General features: G+C 51.8%; 1 protein-coding gene across 1 annotated transcript; it reads left to right on the top strand.

Annotated features, from left to right (window-relative positions):
* Positions 1-205: 205 nt before the first annotated feature.
* LOC101686332 (60S ribosomal protein L14) lies at positions 206-912 on the top strand. Its single transcript, XM_013064466.2, is given in 1 exon segment — positions 206-912. A coding segment is annotated over 1 exon segment (633 nt). The 5' UTR covers positions 206-231; the 3' UTR covers positions 865-912.
* The last annotated feature ends 17,440 nt before the right edge of the window (positions 913-18,352 follow it).

Below are 18,352 nucleotides of genomic sequence, written 5' to 3'. Positions count from 1 at the left end.
CCTTTCTGGGCTTTTTTGACTCCATTGGCTCTGTTTTCCTTCAAATATACCATATTTTTTTCCCATTACTTCATGTTTCCAGAATGCCCTGATACCTAGTGGGACAAGTCCTCCTCTTTCTCTTCTTCTTCAAAGTCCTCAGAGATCACTGACAAAATTTATGGTAAGTTTATCAAGTCCCTTAAAATAATCAGCTCCAGGCCTTCTCCCTGCTCGCCCAACGCCACCAACATGGTGTTCAGGCGTTTCGTGGAGGTTGGCCGGGTGGCCTACGTCTCCTTTGGGCCTCATGCCGGGAAGCTGGTCGCAATTGTAGATGTTATTGACCAGAACAGGGCTTTGGTTGACGGACCTTGCACTCAGGTGAGGAGACAGGCTATGCCTTTCAAGTGCATGCAGCTCACTGACTTCATCCTCAAATTCCCTCACAGTGCCCGCCAGAAGTATGTCCGACAAGCCTAGGAGAAGGCAGATATCAATACAAAATGGGCAGCCACGAGATGGGCCAAGAAGATTGAAGCCAGAGAAAGGAAAGCTAAGATGACTGATTTTGATCGTTATAAAGTCATGAAGGCAAAGAAAATGAGGAACAGAATAATCAAGCTTGAAGTTCGGAAGCTACAGAAAGCAGCTCTCCTGAAAGCTTCTCCTAAAAAAGCACTGGCTACTAAGGGTGCAGCTGCAGCAGCTGCTGCGAAGGTTCCAGCCAAAAAGATGGCTGCTGCGGGCAAGAAGGCTCCAGCCCAGAAGGTTCCTGCCCCAAAAGCTGCAGGCCAGAAGGCAGCACCTCCAAAGGCTCAGAAAGGTCAGAAAGCTCCAGCCCAGAAAGCGCCTGCTCCAAAGGCATCTGGCAAGAAAGCATAGAAACCATAAGAGCCTTTAAAAGACAAGTAATAAAGGTTGTTTTTGACATGCAAAATAAATAAATAAATAAATAAAAATCAGCTCCAGACGTGAGTGGATTTATGGCTTAATTTAGGAGGAGACATCGTCTTGTACCACTGGTGTGCCATCCCAGAGCATGGATTGTTTCCCATTTATTCCCATCAATTTCTAGATCCCTGGCTGGAGTTTTAAGTAATTATCATTGAAATTTCATATAGTTTCAGATGGTTCCTACACACCTTCAAGTTTTTGTTATTATGGAAGATAGTATCTTTATTTTATTCCCTGGTTGATTATTTCTAGAGTGGAGAAACACTGTTCATTTTTTAACTTAATCAGGTAACCACCAACATTGCTAAGGCTTATCATAGTCTTTTGCTGATTCAGCTGTTTTGTTTGGTTTTTGTAAGGTGATCACATAATTCGCAAACACCAATCTTACGAAGATAATCATGCGTTTGACTCCTTGGAGATGGCAGAGTCATGCATGATCCATGCTTTATCACCACAGCACCAAAACAAAGTGCAAAGATGTTTGACTTACAGTTACTGGATGTATAAATGAATAAGTCATCAAAAGAATGTGCTGAAGATACTGCAGCCATTCAGAAGTGAAAAATTCAAGCAAGTTGGGTTGAAGAAAACATACATGTCTAATCGATTGTCATGGGTATCTGATTGAATCTAATTCGCAGCTCACATCTTTGGGGACTTATTATCAAAGACAAACCGTAGCCGAATCCACAGGCGTAAAGACAGTATGGGCAGATGAGTAAAAGACAAAGGAGAAGCAATTAAGCAGCAAGAATGCAACTTTTGCAGAATCGCAGTGAGCAGTGGGAGTCAGTGGCCATAGTCAGTCTGAGCAGGCACCGTCCATTCACATGCTTCTACTCAACATCTGCTTGGGTTTCTCGTTCCTCTCTCCTCCCCAGAAACACAAGCTTGGCCTCTGAATCTGTAGACTTTGTAGTAAAGTACATTGTCCTCCCCAGTATGGATGGGCTCATCCAACTCATTGAGGGCCTGAATAAAACACAAAAACTTGAAGAAGGGACGGTCTATGGACTTTCGGTTTGACTGCCTAAGCTCCGTCCCACCAAGATGGTAGAGGTCCTCAGTCCAGAGCAACTGGAAGGTCCCGATCTCAAGAAGATGAAAAGCCCACCCCACTCCCTGCAGATTTTTGGTAACTCTTCTGGAATGACATTTTTCTTTATGCTAAACTGTCAGTGTTTGGTGGGGGAGGAGCAGAAGGGTGTTCAGGTAACCCGAGACTCCTGACAGAGTGGGGACACCCATGTGCCCGCTCAGAAATGGCCTTGTCACTCGGTGTGATTTCCTACTTTCTGGCAGGGACATGGGTCCTTGGCAAGGTGACGATGGGGACCAGGACTCTTCTGCCAAGGCTACGGAGGCTGCGGAGGCCAGGTAAACTGACACCCTGATGTGCTCTGCAGTGCACCTGGCCCTCGGGAAGTCCTGGATAAACAGATCTGTCACTCCCGCCTTCCCACCGCCAGCACCCAGCCCATGGCTCTGCACACAGGAGACAGCTGGCAAACATTTGTTGAATAAATAAGGTTATTGATGTTTCTCCCTTGCCAGACAAGACCTGCTATTTGGGGAACCTGTTTGTTTTTCCAGATAAAACAGTGTCTAGTTGGGAAGCTGGAGAAGCTCCTCTGGGCTGTGGTTCCCGACCCTGGCTGCACGGGGGAGCCTTTGAAACCCTGAATCCCAGACATCGTCCAGGCCCATGAAGTCAGGAGCAGGTACGTTTTAAAGGCTCCTGAGTGGCTCTGAGGTGTGGTCTGAACGCTGCCACTGTGCAGATGGAGGAAACCGGGCTCAGGCAGGGCAAGGGCTGGGTCCCACCTGGGGTGGGACCTCCTGGCCTGACTCCTGGTGGAGCGCTCTTCTGCACAGTTTGCACAGGCTACCCTTGCAGAGACGAGGGGAGTTCACCGAAGTCACCCCAGCTGACAGTGGCTCACAGTCTTCCTTCCTGGTTACCTTCCCTGGCCTCTGCTCACCGGACGTGACCGGACCCTAAGAGTTAGGCACCCAGGCAACTGAAAACTTGTCCCCACGGCCCATGGAGCCCTGTAGAAAGCCCCCTACACAGAGGGGCAACAAATGAGTTAAAACAAATGAGTTAAAACATTGCAGGTCTCCGTGGCACAGAGCATCAGATAGACAGCAGCCCTGGGCAGCCCTGTGCACGTGTCTGGACTTCTAGAAAAGCAGTTTGTTTCCCATCTCATGTCCCACTCCTGGGGCTGTATTCACTTTCTGTCACCACGACAGGGCACCAGAGAGGGCAGGAGCATCGCCCTCCCAGCACGGCTGGGCAAGAACATCGCACAAGAGCCGTGTCTGCCAGCCTCGGCTTCTTTGTCCCCTGACAGCAGAATGCGGATTTCCAACCACGATTCCATGAAAATGCATCGTGGACACGGAGCTGGAGACTGACCCAGGGCCCTTAAGTGCAACTGTGCGATGTCGACTGGGACCAAAATGAGGGCTGTGGGTGTCTCAGGAGTCCTTTTTGTTTTCTGTGCTTCAGCGGAGTTTGCAGAGAAGGAAGCCGGTGGCAGAGGTGAGGCAGGGAGAGGGACGTGCTGACGCGGCGCTGTCTGCTGTGTGACCTGCTCGCGTCCACACTTCTCTGTACCTCGGGGTCCCCAGGGTCAGGACTGCCCGAGGCTGCTGACGTGTTAAATACGTTCATAGGTAAAGTGATTAAGCAGAGCGCTGCGCACCGGGTGTGTCCCTGTTGAACACGAGCTGCGGCCATGGGGAGGCCCGGGTCGCTTCTCTGCCCTTCCCGCCTCACTTCCTCTTCCGCTAGGAAGTCAGACCCGAGCGGTAGCTGGTGCGGCATGGCGACTCGCGTTCTTCACAGAATCGTGTATTTGTCCCACGAGGGCGGATTGGACCCTGCCATGCCCTGCATGTGCTGGAGGCGCTGAGAGTGTAGGGGTGAAGCAGGATGCATGGAGGGAGGGGGCCGGATCCCAGGGAGCGGCTTCGTGCCATGTCCCCAGTGTCTGCAGGGGGGAGGCAGTGAGCTGGGAGTCCTCGCCGTGGGAACGGGGCTGAGCCTGCGGCCCCATCTGAAACACCCGAGGGCTGCGCTCAGATCCAAGCCCTTCCCACACCAGCGTGCAGTGAGTCCCGTGCTAGGCGGCCTCCCACATCGGTCACCAGCCATTGTACTAGCTTCCAGCGGGCTCCCTCCGGGGCTCTCACACAGGACGGTTAGTTCATTTCCGTGTGATCTGGTGAAATTAAACCACTAAATATCCATTGCAGATTTACTATTTTCACTTTCTGCCACTACCAGAGGAGAAAAGTTTCCATATGATGCAGTCCTGGGGCATCTTGGTGGCTCTGTCGGTTAGCATCTGCCTTTGGTTCAGGTCATGACCTCGGGGTCCTGGGATGGAGCCCCACATCGGGCTTCCTGCTCCGCGGGAGTCTGCTTCTCCCTCTCCCTCTGTGCGCGCGCTCTCTCTCTCTCTCTCCCTCTGTGCGCGCGCTCTCTCTCTCTCTCTCCCTCTCTCGCTTTCTCTCTCTCAGATGAATTAAATAAAAAAAAAAAAAAAAAAGATGCAGTCTGTACCTGCAAGGGCTTCCCAGAGCACCCAGGAGACCAGGAAGGATCCGAGCACCACAGAATTGTGTGCACTATCAGAAGGCAGGTCAGCAAGAGCGCGCTGGCCCGGTATAAACAACAGTAGGTGCTTAGAGGGAGAGCAGGCTCACCCGTGCGGTGTGTGAAGCCTCACGTATGAGGCGTGACGTGAGCTGGAACGGAGAGGGAACTGGCCTTGGACAGGCAGAGATGTGGGTGGACATACCCATCAGTTCATGTTCGTGGCCAAGGACCGAGAGCAGCAGATGAAACACCGGAAAGGTGTTACCTCACTATTCCTGTACATTCCCCTCCGATCCCCCGATGTCGGGAGCCGAAGGACCAGGCAGTGAGCACTCCCTCGGGGACGCCCCCTCTGGAAGCCCTGCAGGACACAGAGCAGACGTCCCCCGCATCCATCTTGTTTTCTCGGGGATCTGGGAAGAGGAACCAGCTAGTGTAGGGCATGCAGATGGCGTCTACTCGAGGCCTTGCCTGCTGGCCAGCGCCCCCTCTACTCCCGACGCCGCAGAGGAAAACAAAGACAGCGGGACACAAGAAAGGGTGGGAGCCCGGACAGGGAGGAAGGACCCTTCACGCACTGTCGGGGGCAGGAAAACAGGTGCATCCACCTGGAGAAGAGCGGGGGCTCCTCAGAGTAAGACAGAGAAATGCCACCCGATCCACGTATGGGAGGGATCCACATACGAGGCGGTGAGAAAGGAACAATCCTGCCCTCTGTGCCACCTTGGTTGGGCCCTGAGGGCGTGATGCTGGTGAGAGAGGTGGGCGGAGAGACATGGCCGTCTGAGCACACTTAGATGCACAATCAAAAACAACAACACAGGGAACGCACTAGTGGTGGCTGGAGGCGGGCGGGGGGGATGAAGAGGTCAGAGAGCACAAACCTGCGATGACTAGTTAACAGTTCGTAAGTTGGGGAAAACCCTTCTGCCTGGAGGGCACCTCCCTCTCCTCCAGGACCCCTGCCCTCCCCAGACCACCTGGGCCTCTCCTCTGCTGGGTCCCACCGTCACTGACCTTGGGACGTCCCTGTTGCTCTGTACGACCTCTCGCCCATCCAGCCCCTCCTTGCTCGTACTGCTGACCCTCGCGGACATGGCCCCCGTGTTCCCTCACCCACTTCCTCTCCCCGCCCAGGGACCCCCACCATCACTGGCCTGGCCCTCCACTCCTCACCCTCACACCCCATGGTCCCCACCCTGAGGCTCAGATCCCGATGCAGCCTATGTCTGCGTGGGGACATAACTGAACTGGGGCTGTCCTCAATCCCACTCTCACTGTCCCCACCGGACAGAAAGTGTAAATGCCTCCACGGCTGCACCATAGAAACTCGTGGCTCTGGGGGTCCTCCCCGCCCGCCCCCAGACAAGCTCCGACTCCCGGGGACAGTGATCAGCCTACTCATTTTACACCCCACCAAATGGTGCACCTAGCAAGCCTCCTGGTACTTGAGAGAGGCTCAAAGTGATTTCTTAGGAAAAAATGACAGTTGTCCAAGAAAAGCTATAGATCATTCCTTTTAGACAATCCTAAAAACTCTAGGGCAGCACTACATGCTTAATATTAACATTTTTTAAAAGACTATTTATCTATTTATCTGACAGTGAGAGAGAGAGAGAGAGGAGAAACGAGTAGGGGGAGCACCAGGCAGAGGGAGAGGGAGAAGCAGATGCCCCAGTGAGCAGGCAAGTCCAATGTGGGGGCTCGATCCCAGGACCCTGAGATCAGGACCTGAGCCGAGGGTAGACACTTAACCCACTGAGCCACCCAGGAGTCCCTAATATTAACATTTTAATGTTTACTTCAATAAAACGGTCAGTGCTTTGCATCTGGGGTACTTCCAAATTGTCCAAGAAAATGAATTTTGGGGTGAGCCTCTCATGTAGCACAGAGGCCCCCATCGGATTCTGTATTCCGTGTTGGGAGGGAAATGATCAAGACGGACTCTCCTGGCAGCTCTAGAGTTTTCCAGGCTGGTGGCCAGGGACTGGCGGTGGCTTGTCCTGGGATGCAGACAGGATGCTGTCTGGGGCCTGAGGGACCACCTCGTGCCTCCCTGAGCTGAGACAGGCCGCCCCTAGCACAAGGACAAGCCCTCAGAGCCCCGGCTGGCCCGTCCCAGCTGTGACTTGGCTCTCTCCGAACTCACTGATTGCCTGCCCAGGGTAACAATAGTCCTGACCAGCTAAACAGGCTGAAAAACCAGCCTGCGAACGGCCTTATCAGGTAGCTCTGTGTCTTGCCTTCTTGAGACACCGTAGCACAGCCCCAGAGTGGGGATGGGGTCTTCTGGAAACAGCCCCTTCCTTCCCCCACTTCTCAGCAGGCCCCAGGACCTGCCCACACCTTCACACTGGGGCCCTCTGAGAGGGGAGAGGCCTGTCCCCATGGGGGCCCAGTGCCTGCGTCACTGAGTGCACCAGGGGACAGCCAGAGGCACCGGGGAAGACACAAGTCCCCCCTCTAGCCTCCCGAGCTGTCTGAATCTCCTGAAGCCGCAGGATCACCGCTTCCCACTTTCATCCCCTCTCTGGGGAGCCCGCCTCCCCTCCCAGGGGCTCTGGAACACCAGCTCAGGCTGAACACAAAGCCTGCTGCCAAGTCCAAGGCCCTTCTGCTCCCACAGGGAGCCTCTCCTCTCCAGTCTGAACTCTCTAGGCGGAGCGGGCCTGGTCCCTGGAGGGGGACGCAGCCCACCAGGGTGCCTTTCCCCGCTGAGAGTGGCTGGGTGAGTCAGCACGCAGAGCCGAGCCGCAACGGGCTCCCAGCCACTGGCCACCTCCTTCCTTGCGTCTGCTGCAGGCTCTGGGTCCTGGCGAGGTGGCCATCCGGCCATCAACGGCTCTGGCCAAGACAAGCTGTTTTTCTAAGCGCTTGTGGCATTCTGGGCCCAGAGGAGAGAGAATGCCACCGGCCGCCCCCAACCCACAGCACTGCCCACGACACTCTGCAGAGCAACGGGCGAGGCGGCCCCTCCAGCAAAGCCTCTGGAAGCCCAGTTTCCCAGGGAATCGCACCTTGGCTCAGACAGGCCCCCATGGAGACAAACTGAAGAGGCAAAACCCAACCTGTCACCCGACAGCTCTGGGGACCCCGCCGCCCCCCCCAACCCTGACCAGGTAGGGAGCAGGTGCACTGGTTTCCTGGAGGGACTTGAAGTCTGGGACTGACACCCCCAAGCAGACGTGCTGACCCGGCGCAGAATTCCCAGGTGCTGCTGCTCCCCAGGGCCTGTTCTCCACTCCCACTCGCCACTCTCCCCCCTCCCGTCTCCCCCTGCCTCCCCAAGAGTCCGAGTCTGCACAGAGGCAAGAGCCACTGTTCTGGGGCTCCTTGGTAGCTGGTGGTCACCTGAGACCCCTCTCCAACAAAGGGAGCCATGGGAGTGGGGAGCTCCTCTGGCCTCGCACAATGATAGCGAGGGAAGCAAGCCTCGATTGTCACCTCTGGTTTGGCTCCTGGACCTAATCGACCATCCTGCTGCCTGATTTGTTTTAATGATAATTTGGGGGCCCCCAAACTTCCCCTGTGGGGTGACGATGCTGGGAAGAAGTTCACTAGGAGCCAGCTCGGGAGGGAGCACTGGGGCCCCAGCTGACGGCCCCCAGGTTGAGCCACAGTGAAGGCCCCCGGGGACGGAGTCTCCCGGGCAAGGTCACCCCCGCTGCCAGCTCCAGGCCTCCCTGCGGGGCCCCCCCGTGCTGCATAGCTCATGTGCGAAGCATGAGGATGGCGCGTCTTCCCTCGCACACTGGACCGGCCCCTGCATGGGCTCTGCTCCCGCTCCGCGGTGCTTCCGGCCTGGCCCCGCCGCAGGCAGGCCTCATGGGGGGAGGGAGAGAATGAAGGAGGCTCTGACCTCCCTGAAGAGAGAAACCCAGATCCGTTTCCCGCATGGCTCACGCTGTCCAACCCCAACGCCCGCGATCAAGTGACTCCGCCAACGGGAGTGCGTCCCCCCTTCTGTCAACCCTTCCGTCAACTCTCAAGCTGCCGCGGACACGTGCCCACGGCTGTGTGCTCACCCCCTGCCGCCAGAGCCACGGCGTGACCGGTCTGGGCAAGCCCGGGCCCCGCGGAAGAGAAGCTTCTCCTCTCTGGGGACTTAGCTGTCCTCAGCTGCCATGCTGGGAGCAAGCCCAGGCCTCACAGAGGGGCCACATGACCTGTCCCGGCCGACGGCCCCACCTGAGGTCCGAGCTGACAGCTGGCGTCGGCCACTGCCAGCGCGGACACCTGCCCTGGTCACCGTCCAAGCGCTGTCAGGCAAGAGGCCCCAAGAGCCAGCCGGCGGAGCCCACCCACCACCTCAAGGGCCAGGAGGAGGGGCAAGCCTGTGAACCAGCAGCATCCCTGCTTCCCTGAGAGCCACCAGGTCCGAGGACGACTGATTGATTGCCGTTCGCAGGAAACTGAGCGGGAGTCGGCGGGGAAGGGTCTCGGGGCTGCGGGGACACAGGTGAGTCGCACTCCCCGGCACTGCGCAGGACTCTTTCTCATCCCCGTGAATCTTCTGCTGCGAGATCCTGCCAGGCGTCGCCAACAGTCCCCGCCAGAGCAGAAGCAAGCTAGAGCGTTTAAGGGCTCTTTGAATCCTAAAAAACCCATTGGCCATGCGCGCCCTAAAGGCAGCGCAGCCCCAATACCTCCCTGAGCCTGTTGCATTTGTTCATCACTGCGGCGTTTCCCGGCAGGGTCCTTCTCGGAGCAACAGAAAACTGTTTGCTCAGGGACCCAGTGTTTGAGAATGAACAGTTTGCTTTAATAATTGATAATTGAGTAACTTCACAGAGAATATAAATCAGAGCAAAGCACAAGAGAAATGCCCGAATGCAGATGAGGGAGGTTGGCCGCACGGCGATGGGGGAGATGCCCTCTCGTCTGGCGGGCCAGAGGACGGTCCCCTCACACTCCGTACAGAGGCTCAGAGGGTGTCAGCCAAGAGCAGGTGACAAGCAAGGAGCAGTTCCATGTCCGTGAAGGAAGTTCTTTGCACATCAGCGGGAACTTCTCCAAACGGCGAAGGTTCCAGAGCACAGACTCTGGGCCTTGTGTGTAAAAATGCCCCTAGAACACAATGTTGCTTCATGTTGCCAGAAAGACAAAACCAAAACAGGGCCAGAGGAAGCTGTTAACAGGCACCTGATGTCTCCATGCAGACTCTTTCCCCAGATCCTGAGGCGGGACAGAGCGCAACAGGCGCTTACTTGGGTGGGGATAACCAAGACTGTCGGAAAGATGTTAGTAACGTTACACCTTAGGACTTTCAGTCTTGCAACACACACCCTTGGACTGACAGCGTCTGTCCCTTCTGGAAGGCAGATCTGAGACAAATTTGCAACCCAAGAGCAACCCACTATATTCATAAACAGAGCATTTCTTCCTGGGCATCTCGACACAGGTGGGAGTTCAATTCAAGTAAGATTTCTTTTTTCTTTTTTTACAAAATTGGACCTCAGAGGCACAGAACTGAGGTCTGTGCATAATCCTAGATCCAGGTTACAATATCAGTGCTGGTCCACACATGGCCCCCTTCACTGTGTCCGTCCATCCATCTGCATTTTATACGAGAACCCTGAACTCAGCAGCCAGTCCAAGGCCGAGAAGACCACAGATAACGAATACCTTCGGGGCCCACTTTCCATGATCACTCTGCCTCTGAAGCAGCCACTGCCTTGAATTTGGGGCCCATCATTGCTTTGCTTTAAGAAAAAAAACGATTATGACATATACACGGAGGCCTAAACATATTTTGTCCAGCTGTTCACTTTTAAAACTACATAAAAAGGATCTCGAAAAAATACTATATGAAACGGATATCGTGCCATATGAGCCTGTAAGACAGGCTTTCGCATCCACATTCCCAATGGAACAAGCACGTTTTTAATGTGGCTGTACTTTGTGCCTCTTCGCCACTGTAGATCTAGCACCGTATTAGGCGAATAGACTCTGATTTTTACAGGTATTGGATGTTTCCAGTTTCGCATTAGAAATAGCAGGGCGATGCATGCTCTATCTCGTAACTTCCTCTGTGCGTCGGCGTTTTTCTCAGCTCTATACCTGGAGAGGGAATCGCCAGGCTCTAAGGTATGCTAACGTTCAAACTGACAACACTGATTTCCAAAGTGGTCATAACAATCTACAGTCTCACCAGCAACACATAAAATACAATCTTTTCAGAACTATTCTTGGAGTATAATTGACACACAATGTTACATTCATTTCCCGACTACAACAGAATCACTGTGGGAACAAAGTACCCTGTTGATCTACTTCCTCTCCAAAACTTGGTGCCATCAGACGTCATGATTGTGCCCATCAAATACGGGGGTGACGGTAATCGTCATGTGACTGGCATGTCTCTGATTTGGAATGAATTTTGTCATCTCCTCTTAGACTCCTGCCTCCATGTGTTTCCTCTTCTTTGAAATGCCTATTTATGTCATTTACCCATTTTTTAAAGTCACTCGTCTTCTCTTATTCATTTCTGGAAGCTCAAAGCACAGTTAACTTCTTCTGTACGGTGCAGGGTAGGGAATCCCATTTTCCTGTCTTCTGATTAGGCAAAGGGAAACCAACCTGCCCAGCTCCATTTACTGAACAATCTCCCTTTAGCCAACCATGTTTTCATCTCATTTCTGTCGCGTGTCGACTGGTTGTGCATCTACGATTCTCAGCTGTGTCCCATCGGTTGACTTCTTAAGCTTCGCCCAACAGCTCCAGGCTTTATTCCTACGAATCGCTGTACGCGATGAGACCCGGCCTCGGCTAGTCGCATTCTCCTCCCGTTCTTCTTCTTGAGAATACTCACGGCTCTTCTCAGTCCCTTCATCTTCACTGTACATGTCAGACCTCAAGTGTCAAGACGAAAACCTGCTGTGATTCTAAGTGGAGTGACACTGAACCTAGAGATCTCTTTGAAGAGAGTTTATATCCTTACGCTACTCAGTTTACCTACTCATAAACAGAGGTGTGCGCGCACGTATCTGGTCCGCCTTTACGTTTTTGTGGGTAGGAGCTTTCCGTGTAGGAGTTTTACAAATGACTTCTTGAATTCATTCCAAAGTAATTTACAGATTTTTTTCTTTTCTTTACATATTCTTTTCTATTATAAATTTTTGTTACTGATTATTGTAAAACAGTTTTATATCCAGCTACCTTCATAACATGTATGTTTCTAATAATTTATAGACGTGTTATTTCTGCAAATACTGACAAACTTTCCTTTTTCTATCCTATGCTATTAATTCATTTTTCCATATGATATGAAAAAGGAACATAGAGATGTAAGTTGTCCTTGTCTTGTTGCTAATTTTAAAGTGGATGCTTTCGATATTTCACTAGCAGATGACTCCAGTTTTCCCAGCACCATTTATTGAAGAGACTGTCTTTTTTCCACTGTATATTTTTTCCTGTTTTGTCGAAGATTATTTGACCATAGAGCTGAGGGTCCATATCTGGGCTCTCTACTCTGTTCCACTGGTCTATGTGTCTGTTTTTATGCCAGTACCATGCTGTCTTGGTGATCACAGCTTTGTAATAAAGCTTGAAATCAGGTAACGTGATGCCCCCAGCTTTATTTTTGTTTTTCAACATTTCCTTAGCGATTCAGGGTCTCTTCTGATTCCATACTAATTTTAGGATTATTTGCTCCAGCTCTTTGAAGAATACTGGTGGAATTTTGATCGGAACGGCATTAAAAGTATATATTGCTCTAGGCAGAATAGACATTTTAACAATGTTTATTCTTCTGATCCAAGAGCATGGAATGGTCTTCCATATTTTTATGTCTTCTTCAATCTCTTTCATGAGTGTTCTGTAGTTCTTCGAGTACAGATCCTTTACCTCTTTGGTTAGGTTTATTCCCAGGTATCTTATGGTTCTTGGTGCTATAGTAAATGGAATCAATTCTCTAATTTCCCTTTCTGTATTTTCATTGTTAGTGTATAGGAAAGCCACTGATTTCTGCACATTGACTTCGTATCCTGCCACGTTGCTGAATTGCTGTATGAGTTCTAGTAGTTTGGGGTTGGAGTCTTTTGGGTTTTCCATATAAAGAATCATGCCATCTGCGAAGAGAGAGAGTTTGACTTCTTCATTGCCAATTTGGATACCTTTTATTTCTCTTTGTTGTCTGATTGCTGTTGCCAGGACTTCTAATACTATGTTGAACAAGAGTGGTGAGAGTGGGCATCCTTGTTGTGTTCCTGATCTCAACAGGAAGGCTGTGAGCTTTTTCCCATTGAGGATATTTGCTGTGGGTCTTTCATAGATAGATTTGATGAGGTTCAGGAATGTTCCCTCTATCCCTATACTTTGAAGCGTTTTAATCAGGAATGGATGCTGGATTTTGTCAAATGCTTTTGCTCCATCAATTGAGAGGACCCTGTGGTTCTTCTCTCTTCTCATATTAATTTGTTCTATCACATTGATTGATTTGTGAATGTTCAACCATCCTTGTAGCCCAGGGATGAATCCCACCTGGTCATGGTGGATAATCTTTTTAATGTGCTGTTGAATCCTGTTGGCTAGGATCTTGTTGAGAATCTTAGCATCCATATTCATCAGTGATATTGGTCTGAAATTCTCCTTTTTGGTAGGGTCTTTGCCTGGTTTGGGGATCAGGGTAATGCTGGCTTCATAGAAAGAGTCTGGAAGTTTTCCTTCTGCTTCAATTTTTTGAAACAGCTTCAGGAGAATAGGTGTTATTTCTTCTTTGAAGGTTTGGTAGAATTCCCCAGGGAATCCGTCAGGTCCTGGGCTCTTGTTTTTTGGGAGGTTTTTGATCACTGCTTCAATCTCGTTATTAGATATTGGTCTATTCAGCAGATGATTCAATTTGTATATTTTTAGGCATCTTTTACCAGGTGAAAAACATTTGGTATTACTCCCAGTGTAGTTAGAAAGTTTTCAATTTTTGTCACGGATGCTTAATGCTTTTTCTACATTTAGTGACATTATTTCTCTTTATAAACAAGGACAATTTCAGACTTTCTAATATTAACTCTTCCTTGCAACCCAATTCTGAGTTACTGGTTATTTCCATTTTCATATACTCTGGGGTTCAGTTTGCTATTTTGTTAGGGGCCCATCTTTGTAAGGGAGGTGGGCCTGCCATTCGGCCGTCATGCTCTATCCTTGTTTAGTTTGTTTAGATCACACCTGTCTCCTAAAATGAGCAAAGGACAATAATCTCAAATAAATTTTCTATCTCTGCTGGTAGACCTCCTCAGGGTAACCTGACCATCTCAGTGAGTATGAGAGACAGGAGTTCCAGAAGCACGAGGGGCATTTTACAAGTTACGAAGCTATGAACACACCTGTTTTATAAAATCTGACCGTGTCATCAGGCAGCATTCATGGAGTTGCCTAATAAACACCATTTTAACAATGTTTCAATTAAGTTAAAGCTACGGAGGTCGGGGGGGGGGGTGGGGTGGGAAGACTGCCCATCTGCTTCTCAACCTTGGCTGCAAATTAGAATGAGTTAAAAAACAAACCAAAACTATGATGGGCACCCACAGGCCAGTTAAGTGAGAATCCCTAAGTTGGGGCCAGTATCCATTAAAAGCCCCCCAAAGTGAGTCTAACTGCAGCCAGAATTTGAAATCGTGGCACATAAGAATCTGAATTTTTCTTTCTGTTAAGTGGTTCCAGAGATTTCGATCTTGTTAATGGCTCAGTCCGTCCATCTCTCAGCCAGTCCCTGGCTTGGCGTGCGAACAAGCGTGCTGATCACAACAGACACTCAACAACACAGTCAAACTGTGGCTCACTTATTCAACGAAATCTCTGCAGCCACCAGAAGGAAGTTTTACGAGATGTTAGTAATGGAGAGTTTGTGCAAAACAACACTGTCATAACATTTCATAAAATGTTTAGAAAATATTTAGATACATGAAAAAGTCACATAGATAAGCAACAAATAAACACATCACCTGACTGATGGTGAAATTAGGAACTGTTTTAGTTTGCTTTTGTACGGCTTGTTTCTGCTGGCCTGTGTGGAACGTGTATGTCTTATGCAAAAAGAGGGAAAATAAATGAGGGAGCCAGTCCCTGTTGTACCTGCTGACCCACTGGGGCCACTGCTGTCCCCACTTCTAGATGAGGGGCCTGAGGCACAGAGGCCGGAGGCATATATCAACCTCCGTGTTCAAGTTCAGGGCACCCCGACTACATTCCTGTACCTCTGCCCTCAAGCCCGCGTTCCCCTGGGATTCCACACGGGGCCTCGGGCCATCGGCGTCTCCCAGCTCAGCCTCCTTCGCTTTCCACTTCCTATGCACCGTGAGGCCATGTCTCTCCGCTCTCACAGCCTCCTCCTGGGGTAGGACCTCTCCAGTCTGCCCCGCATGACCGCACTGACGCCCAAGATGCCAGGCCTGCTCAGGGGTCTGCTGCACTTGGGCTCAGGTCAGCAAACAGCCTTGGTGACCATTTCAACCGCCCACCTGACCGTGCCAGCTCCCTGCTTGAAGCCCCTCCGTGTCCCTCCCTGCTTCCCTACTGCCTGCGGCCACATTTCTTCAGGCTGGACCTTAGCACATTATTCCCGGGAGATGCTCCCAGCAGAAATTCAGTAGAGCACAGGCACTGTGGGTCAGCACCCTGTCTGCTCTTCCTGGGACCCAGGGAGCCCGTGAGCACATTCCGGGCTCCGCATCTCCCTCCCCTCCTCACCTGCATCCACTTCCCCACGCACACAACCCCTCCCAGCAGCCCCGGGCAGCCTCTGAAGCCAGGAGGCTTTCTCTAGCCCTGCCAGTTGACCCTGGCACTGGGCCGGCCCGGATGCCCAAAACTTATCACGTCCCTGATTCAACGGAACTGGAGAAAGACTGCCCGCCTGGGGCAAAACCAACCTTCCTGCCCTCCATCCTCCTCCTCGGAGCTGGGGAGCAGTTCCGTACATAGAACGGTCACACTAAAAATCTCTCCGTTCTCATGGGTAAGAACACCATAGAATGACCTTTAGTCTAAGCTGAAATGCACAGACACCCTCAGAATTCATTCTAGAACATCACCAGCTGTCACAGCCATCATCCTATGAGACTGGCATGCCCGGTAGAAATATTTTCTAGGAACAGTCTCTCCATTTGATTTAAAAATATGTGTCGATCCCTCTGCTGTTGCCAAGGGGTTCAAAAGAACCGTTTTCAAAAATGTGTCATCATAATCGGGATTTTCTGCCCACCCACAAGACAGAGTGGCCAGCTCGCCCCCTCGCAGCCGTCCTGCGCTCCAGCCTGGGGAGCACACACGTGCCGTCCTTTTCCTGCGGGTTGTGGCTCGAGCTGGAGCCCACTCAGCTGTGAGCCTGGACAGACTGGGATGGGAGCAAGATGCCGTGTCAAAGTGTCCCCAGCCAAGGCATGGAGTCACAGGGACATACCAGTCTGGAAGAGGCTGGAGGAGGCTGGTTGAAGGGGCCCTGGTGCAGAGGGACACTTTGCACGAGACTAGCATTTTGCAGTGCAGTGTGCCCGAGCTCAGCACGGGCCGCTTCTGCTCACACTCCCCGCCCTCGGCTATCGGAAGGGAAGCGGGACACAGACACACACTGTCGGAACGTTCACAGTGCGCGTGTTCCTCAAACACAGCCGGCTGCACGAAGACTTCCTTTGAGACTCGAGCTCTCCTTCTGGATCAGTTTTCTAGGGCTGCATCCCAGCCTACAGAACAGTCAGCAGCCCGGGGACTCGGGCAGGTCCTTGTGGCCCACACTCACAGCAGCGTCGCTCACGATGGCCAGAAGCTGGAAACCAGTCAGTAGACAGACGCACAAACGCAGCGTGGTCCGTCCGGAGAGCGGACTATCATCCACCCGCAGAAGGAAGAAAATTCTGACCCCTGCTATAACATGGAAGATACTCGAAGACAGTGTGCTGAGTGAGAGAAGCCGGGCGCGGAAAAGGCAGACACTGCGTGCTTGCGGGGGTGTGAGGGCCCGCGACAGTCTAATTGGTGGATACAGAAAGTAGAATAGAGGTTGCCAGGGCTGGGGGCTGAGAGCGGGGAGCTCTGTTTAATGGGAACAGAGTCACAGTTGGGGAAGATGAAAAATTTCCAGAAATTAGTGCTGAGAGTTGCACAGTACTGTGCTTTTAATGCCGCTGACTTCTTTGCCTACAGATGATTTAAATGATAAATTTATTTATTTATTTATTTATTTATAATAAAAAACCTAAATAAGAAGATAAGACCCCACAGATGCATTATCTCTCAGTTTCCATGGAGCATGAACATTCTTCAGCTGGGTCCTCTGTGCAGGGCTGCGGCTGACAGTGCCCCCGTCTGGACGCTCAACTGGGAAAGATCCACACCCTGTGTCGCTCATGTTCTTGACAGGATGTGTTTCCTTGTGGTCACAGTTCTGAGGTCCCTGTTGTCTCGCAAGCTGTCAGCCAGAGACCACTCTTAGCTTCTCGAAGTCACCCTCAGGTCCTTGCCCCATGGTCCCCTCCATAAGCCTCTCCAATGTCCAAGCTCTCCTCCAGGAAGGGCCCAGTCCCTTGTGAGGGCTCACCTGATTAGGCCCGACCCACCAAGATCAGCTCCTTTTTTGATTAACGAAAAGTCAGCTGATTAGTAACCTACTCACCCATATAGTCCCGGTTCCCTGAAACCCAGGGAGGTGACTATAAAGGGCATACCTGGCACGGGATAGGACCGGGGGGTCATCCTAGAATTGTGCATACCACAACTTCCCATGGGTATCAGCCATCCCGCTAAATCTGATTTAACCTGTGATAACCAGGCGATGATGGGCGCCCACAGAGCTTCTCTGCTTGGCTTACAGTGCCTTCGCCGAGGGATACAGAAGGAACAGAAATGAGTATTTTCCCTTCTGAAGGGCCCAGCCCTCTTTGAGGTCCTCAGGAGCCTTAAATGCAAGGCCCAGTGAGAGCAGCTCCATCTCTCTGGAGAAGGGAGCCCCTTGTGGTTTTCAATTAGCCATGCTGGCTGGCTTCATGGTCTGGCTCCAGCTGTTGCTTGCGCTCGGAAGGACAAAACTGGGCCAAATGAATGGTTTTCGGTGTCCGGAGCAAAATCGGTTCATCATTGTGTCAGTGGCAGAGTGCAGGGACAGCGGTCTCCACCCAGGCTGCCTGGCAGAGGACGCTAAGACAGCCCTGTGCCTGTGCTCCACTCCAGGCCGGCGACACCAGTTCCCCCGGGTGCTCTCTGCGCAGCTCAGGTGGTTCTGATGGGAGGCCAGGGCAGGGAACCAGTAGGTTGGATAATCATTTGGGGAACGCATCCTATTAAGATAAAAATTAGAATTCAAGCTGATTTCACGGAAGGGTATTCAGTTATTAGAGCAAGAAGCGAAGTCCTGCAGGGAGTGCTAACGCAGCCTGCGAGGAATTGGCTCCGTGCCCTTTGGGGAGGGAATGGCTTATTTGGGGACAGGCATGGCCAAGCGAGGAGGATTTATGAAGCACTTCGCAGCGCGGGTGCTCAGGATAGAGCCAGCCACGCGTGAGACTGACACGGCCCCATGGAGCCGGCGCTCTCCCAGGAACGTGCGGGAGCAATACAACATGTCCGGAGGCCTGCTGCGAGCCTGGCTGACTTTTGGTAACCGCAGCACAACGGGGTTCAAGCCCACCCCGCCTTGCACTCCTTAGGAGAGAAAACCGTATCGTCGTATGACAACAGCACTGCACCTGCGGCTCATGGACATTCATGAAGGAAACACCGGACGGTCCTGCGTTTGCTTTACAATCATCTAGGACAGGCGTGTATGCAGTTACATCTGTCTGTGTCAGGAAGAAGGGTCTGTGCACAGACATAAGA

Source organism: Mustela putorius, unplaced genomic scaffold (assembly GCF_011764305.1).
Source record: "Mustela putorius furo isolate JIRA1106 unplaced genomic scaffold, ASM1176430v1.1 tig00000107_pilon_pilon_pilon, whole genome shotgun sequence".
NCBI lineage: Eukaryota > Metazoa > Chordata > Mammalia > Carnivora > Mustelidae > Mustela > Mustela putorius.
Note: the sequence above shows the minus strand (reverse complement) of the source record. Positions and strands in the feature narration are given on the sequence as shown.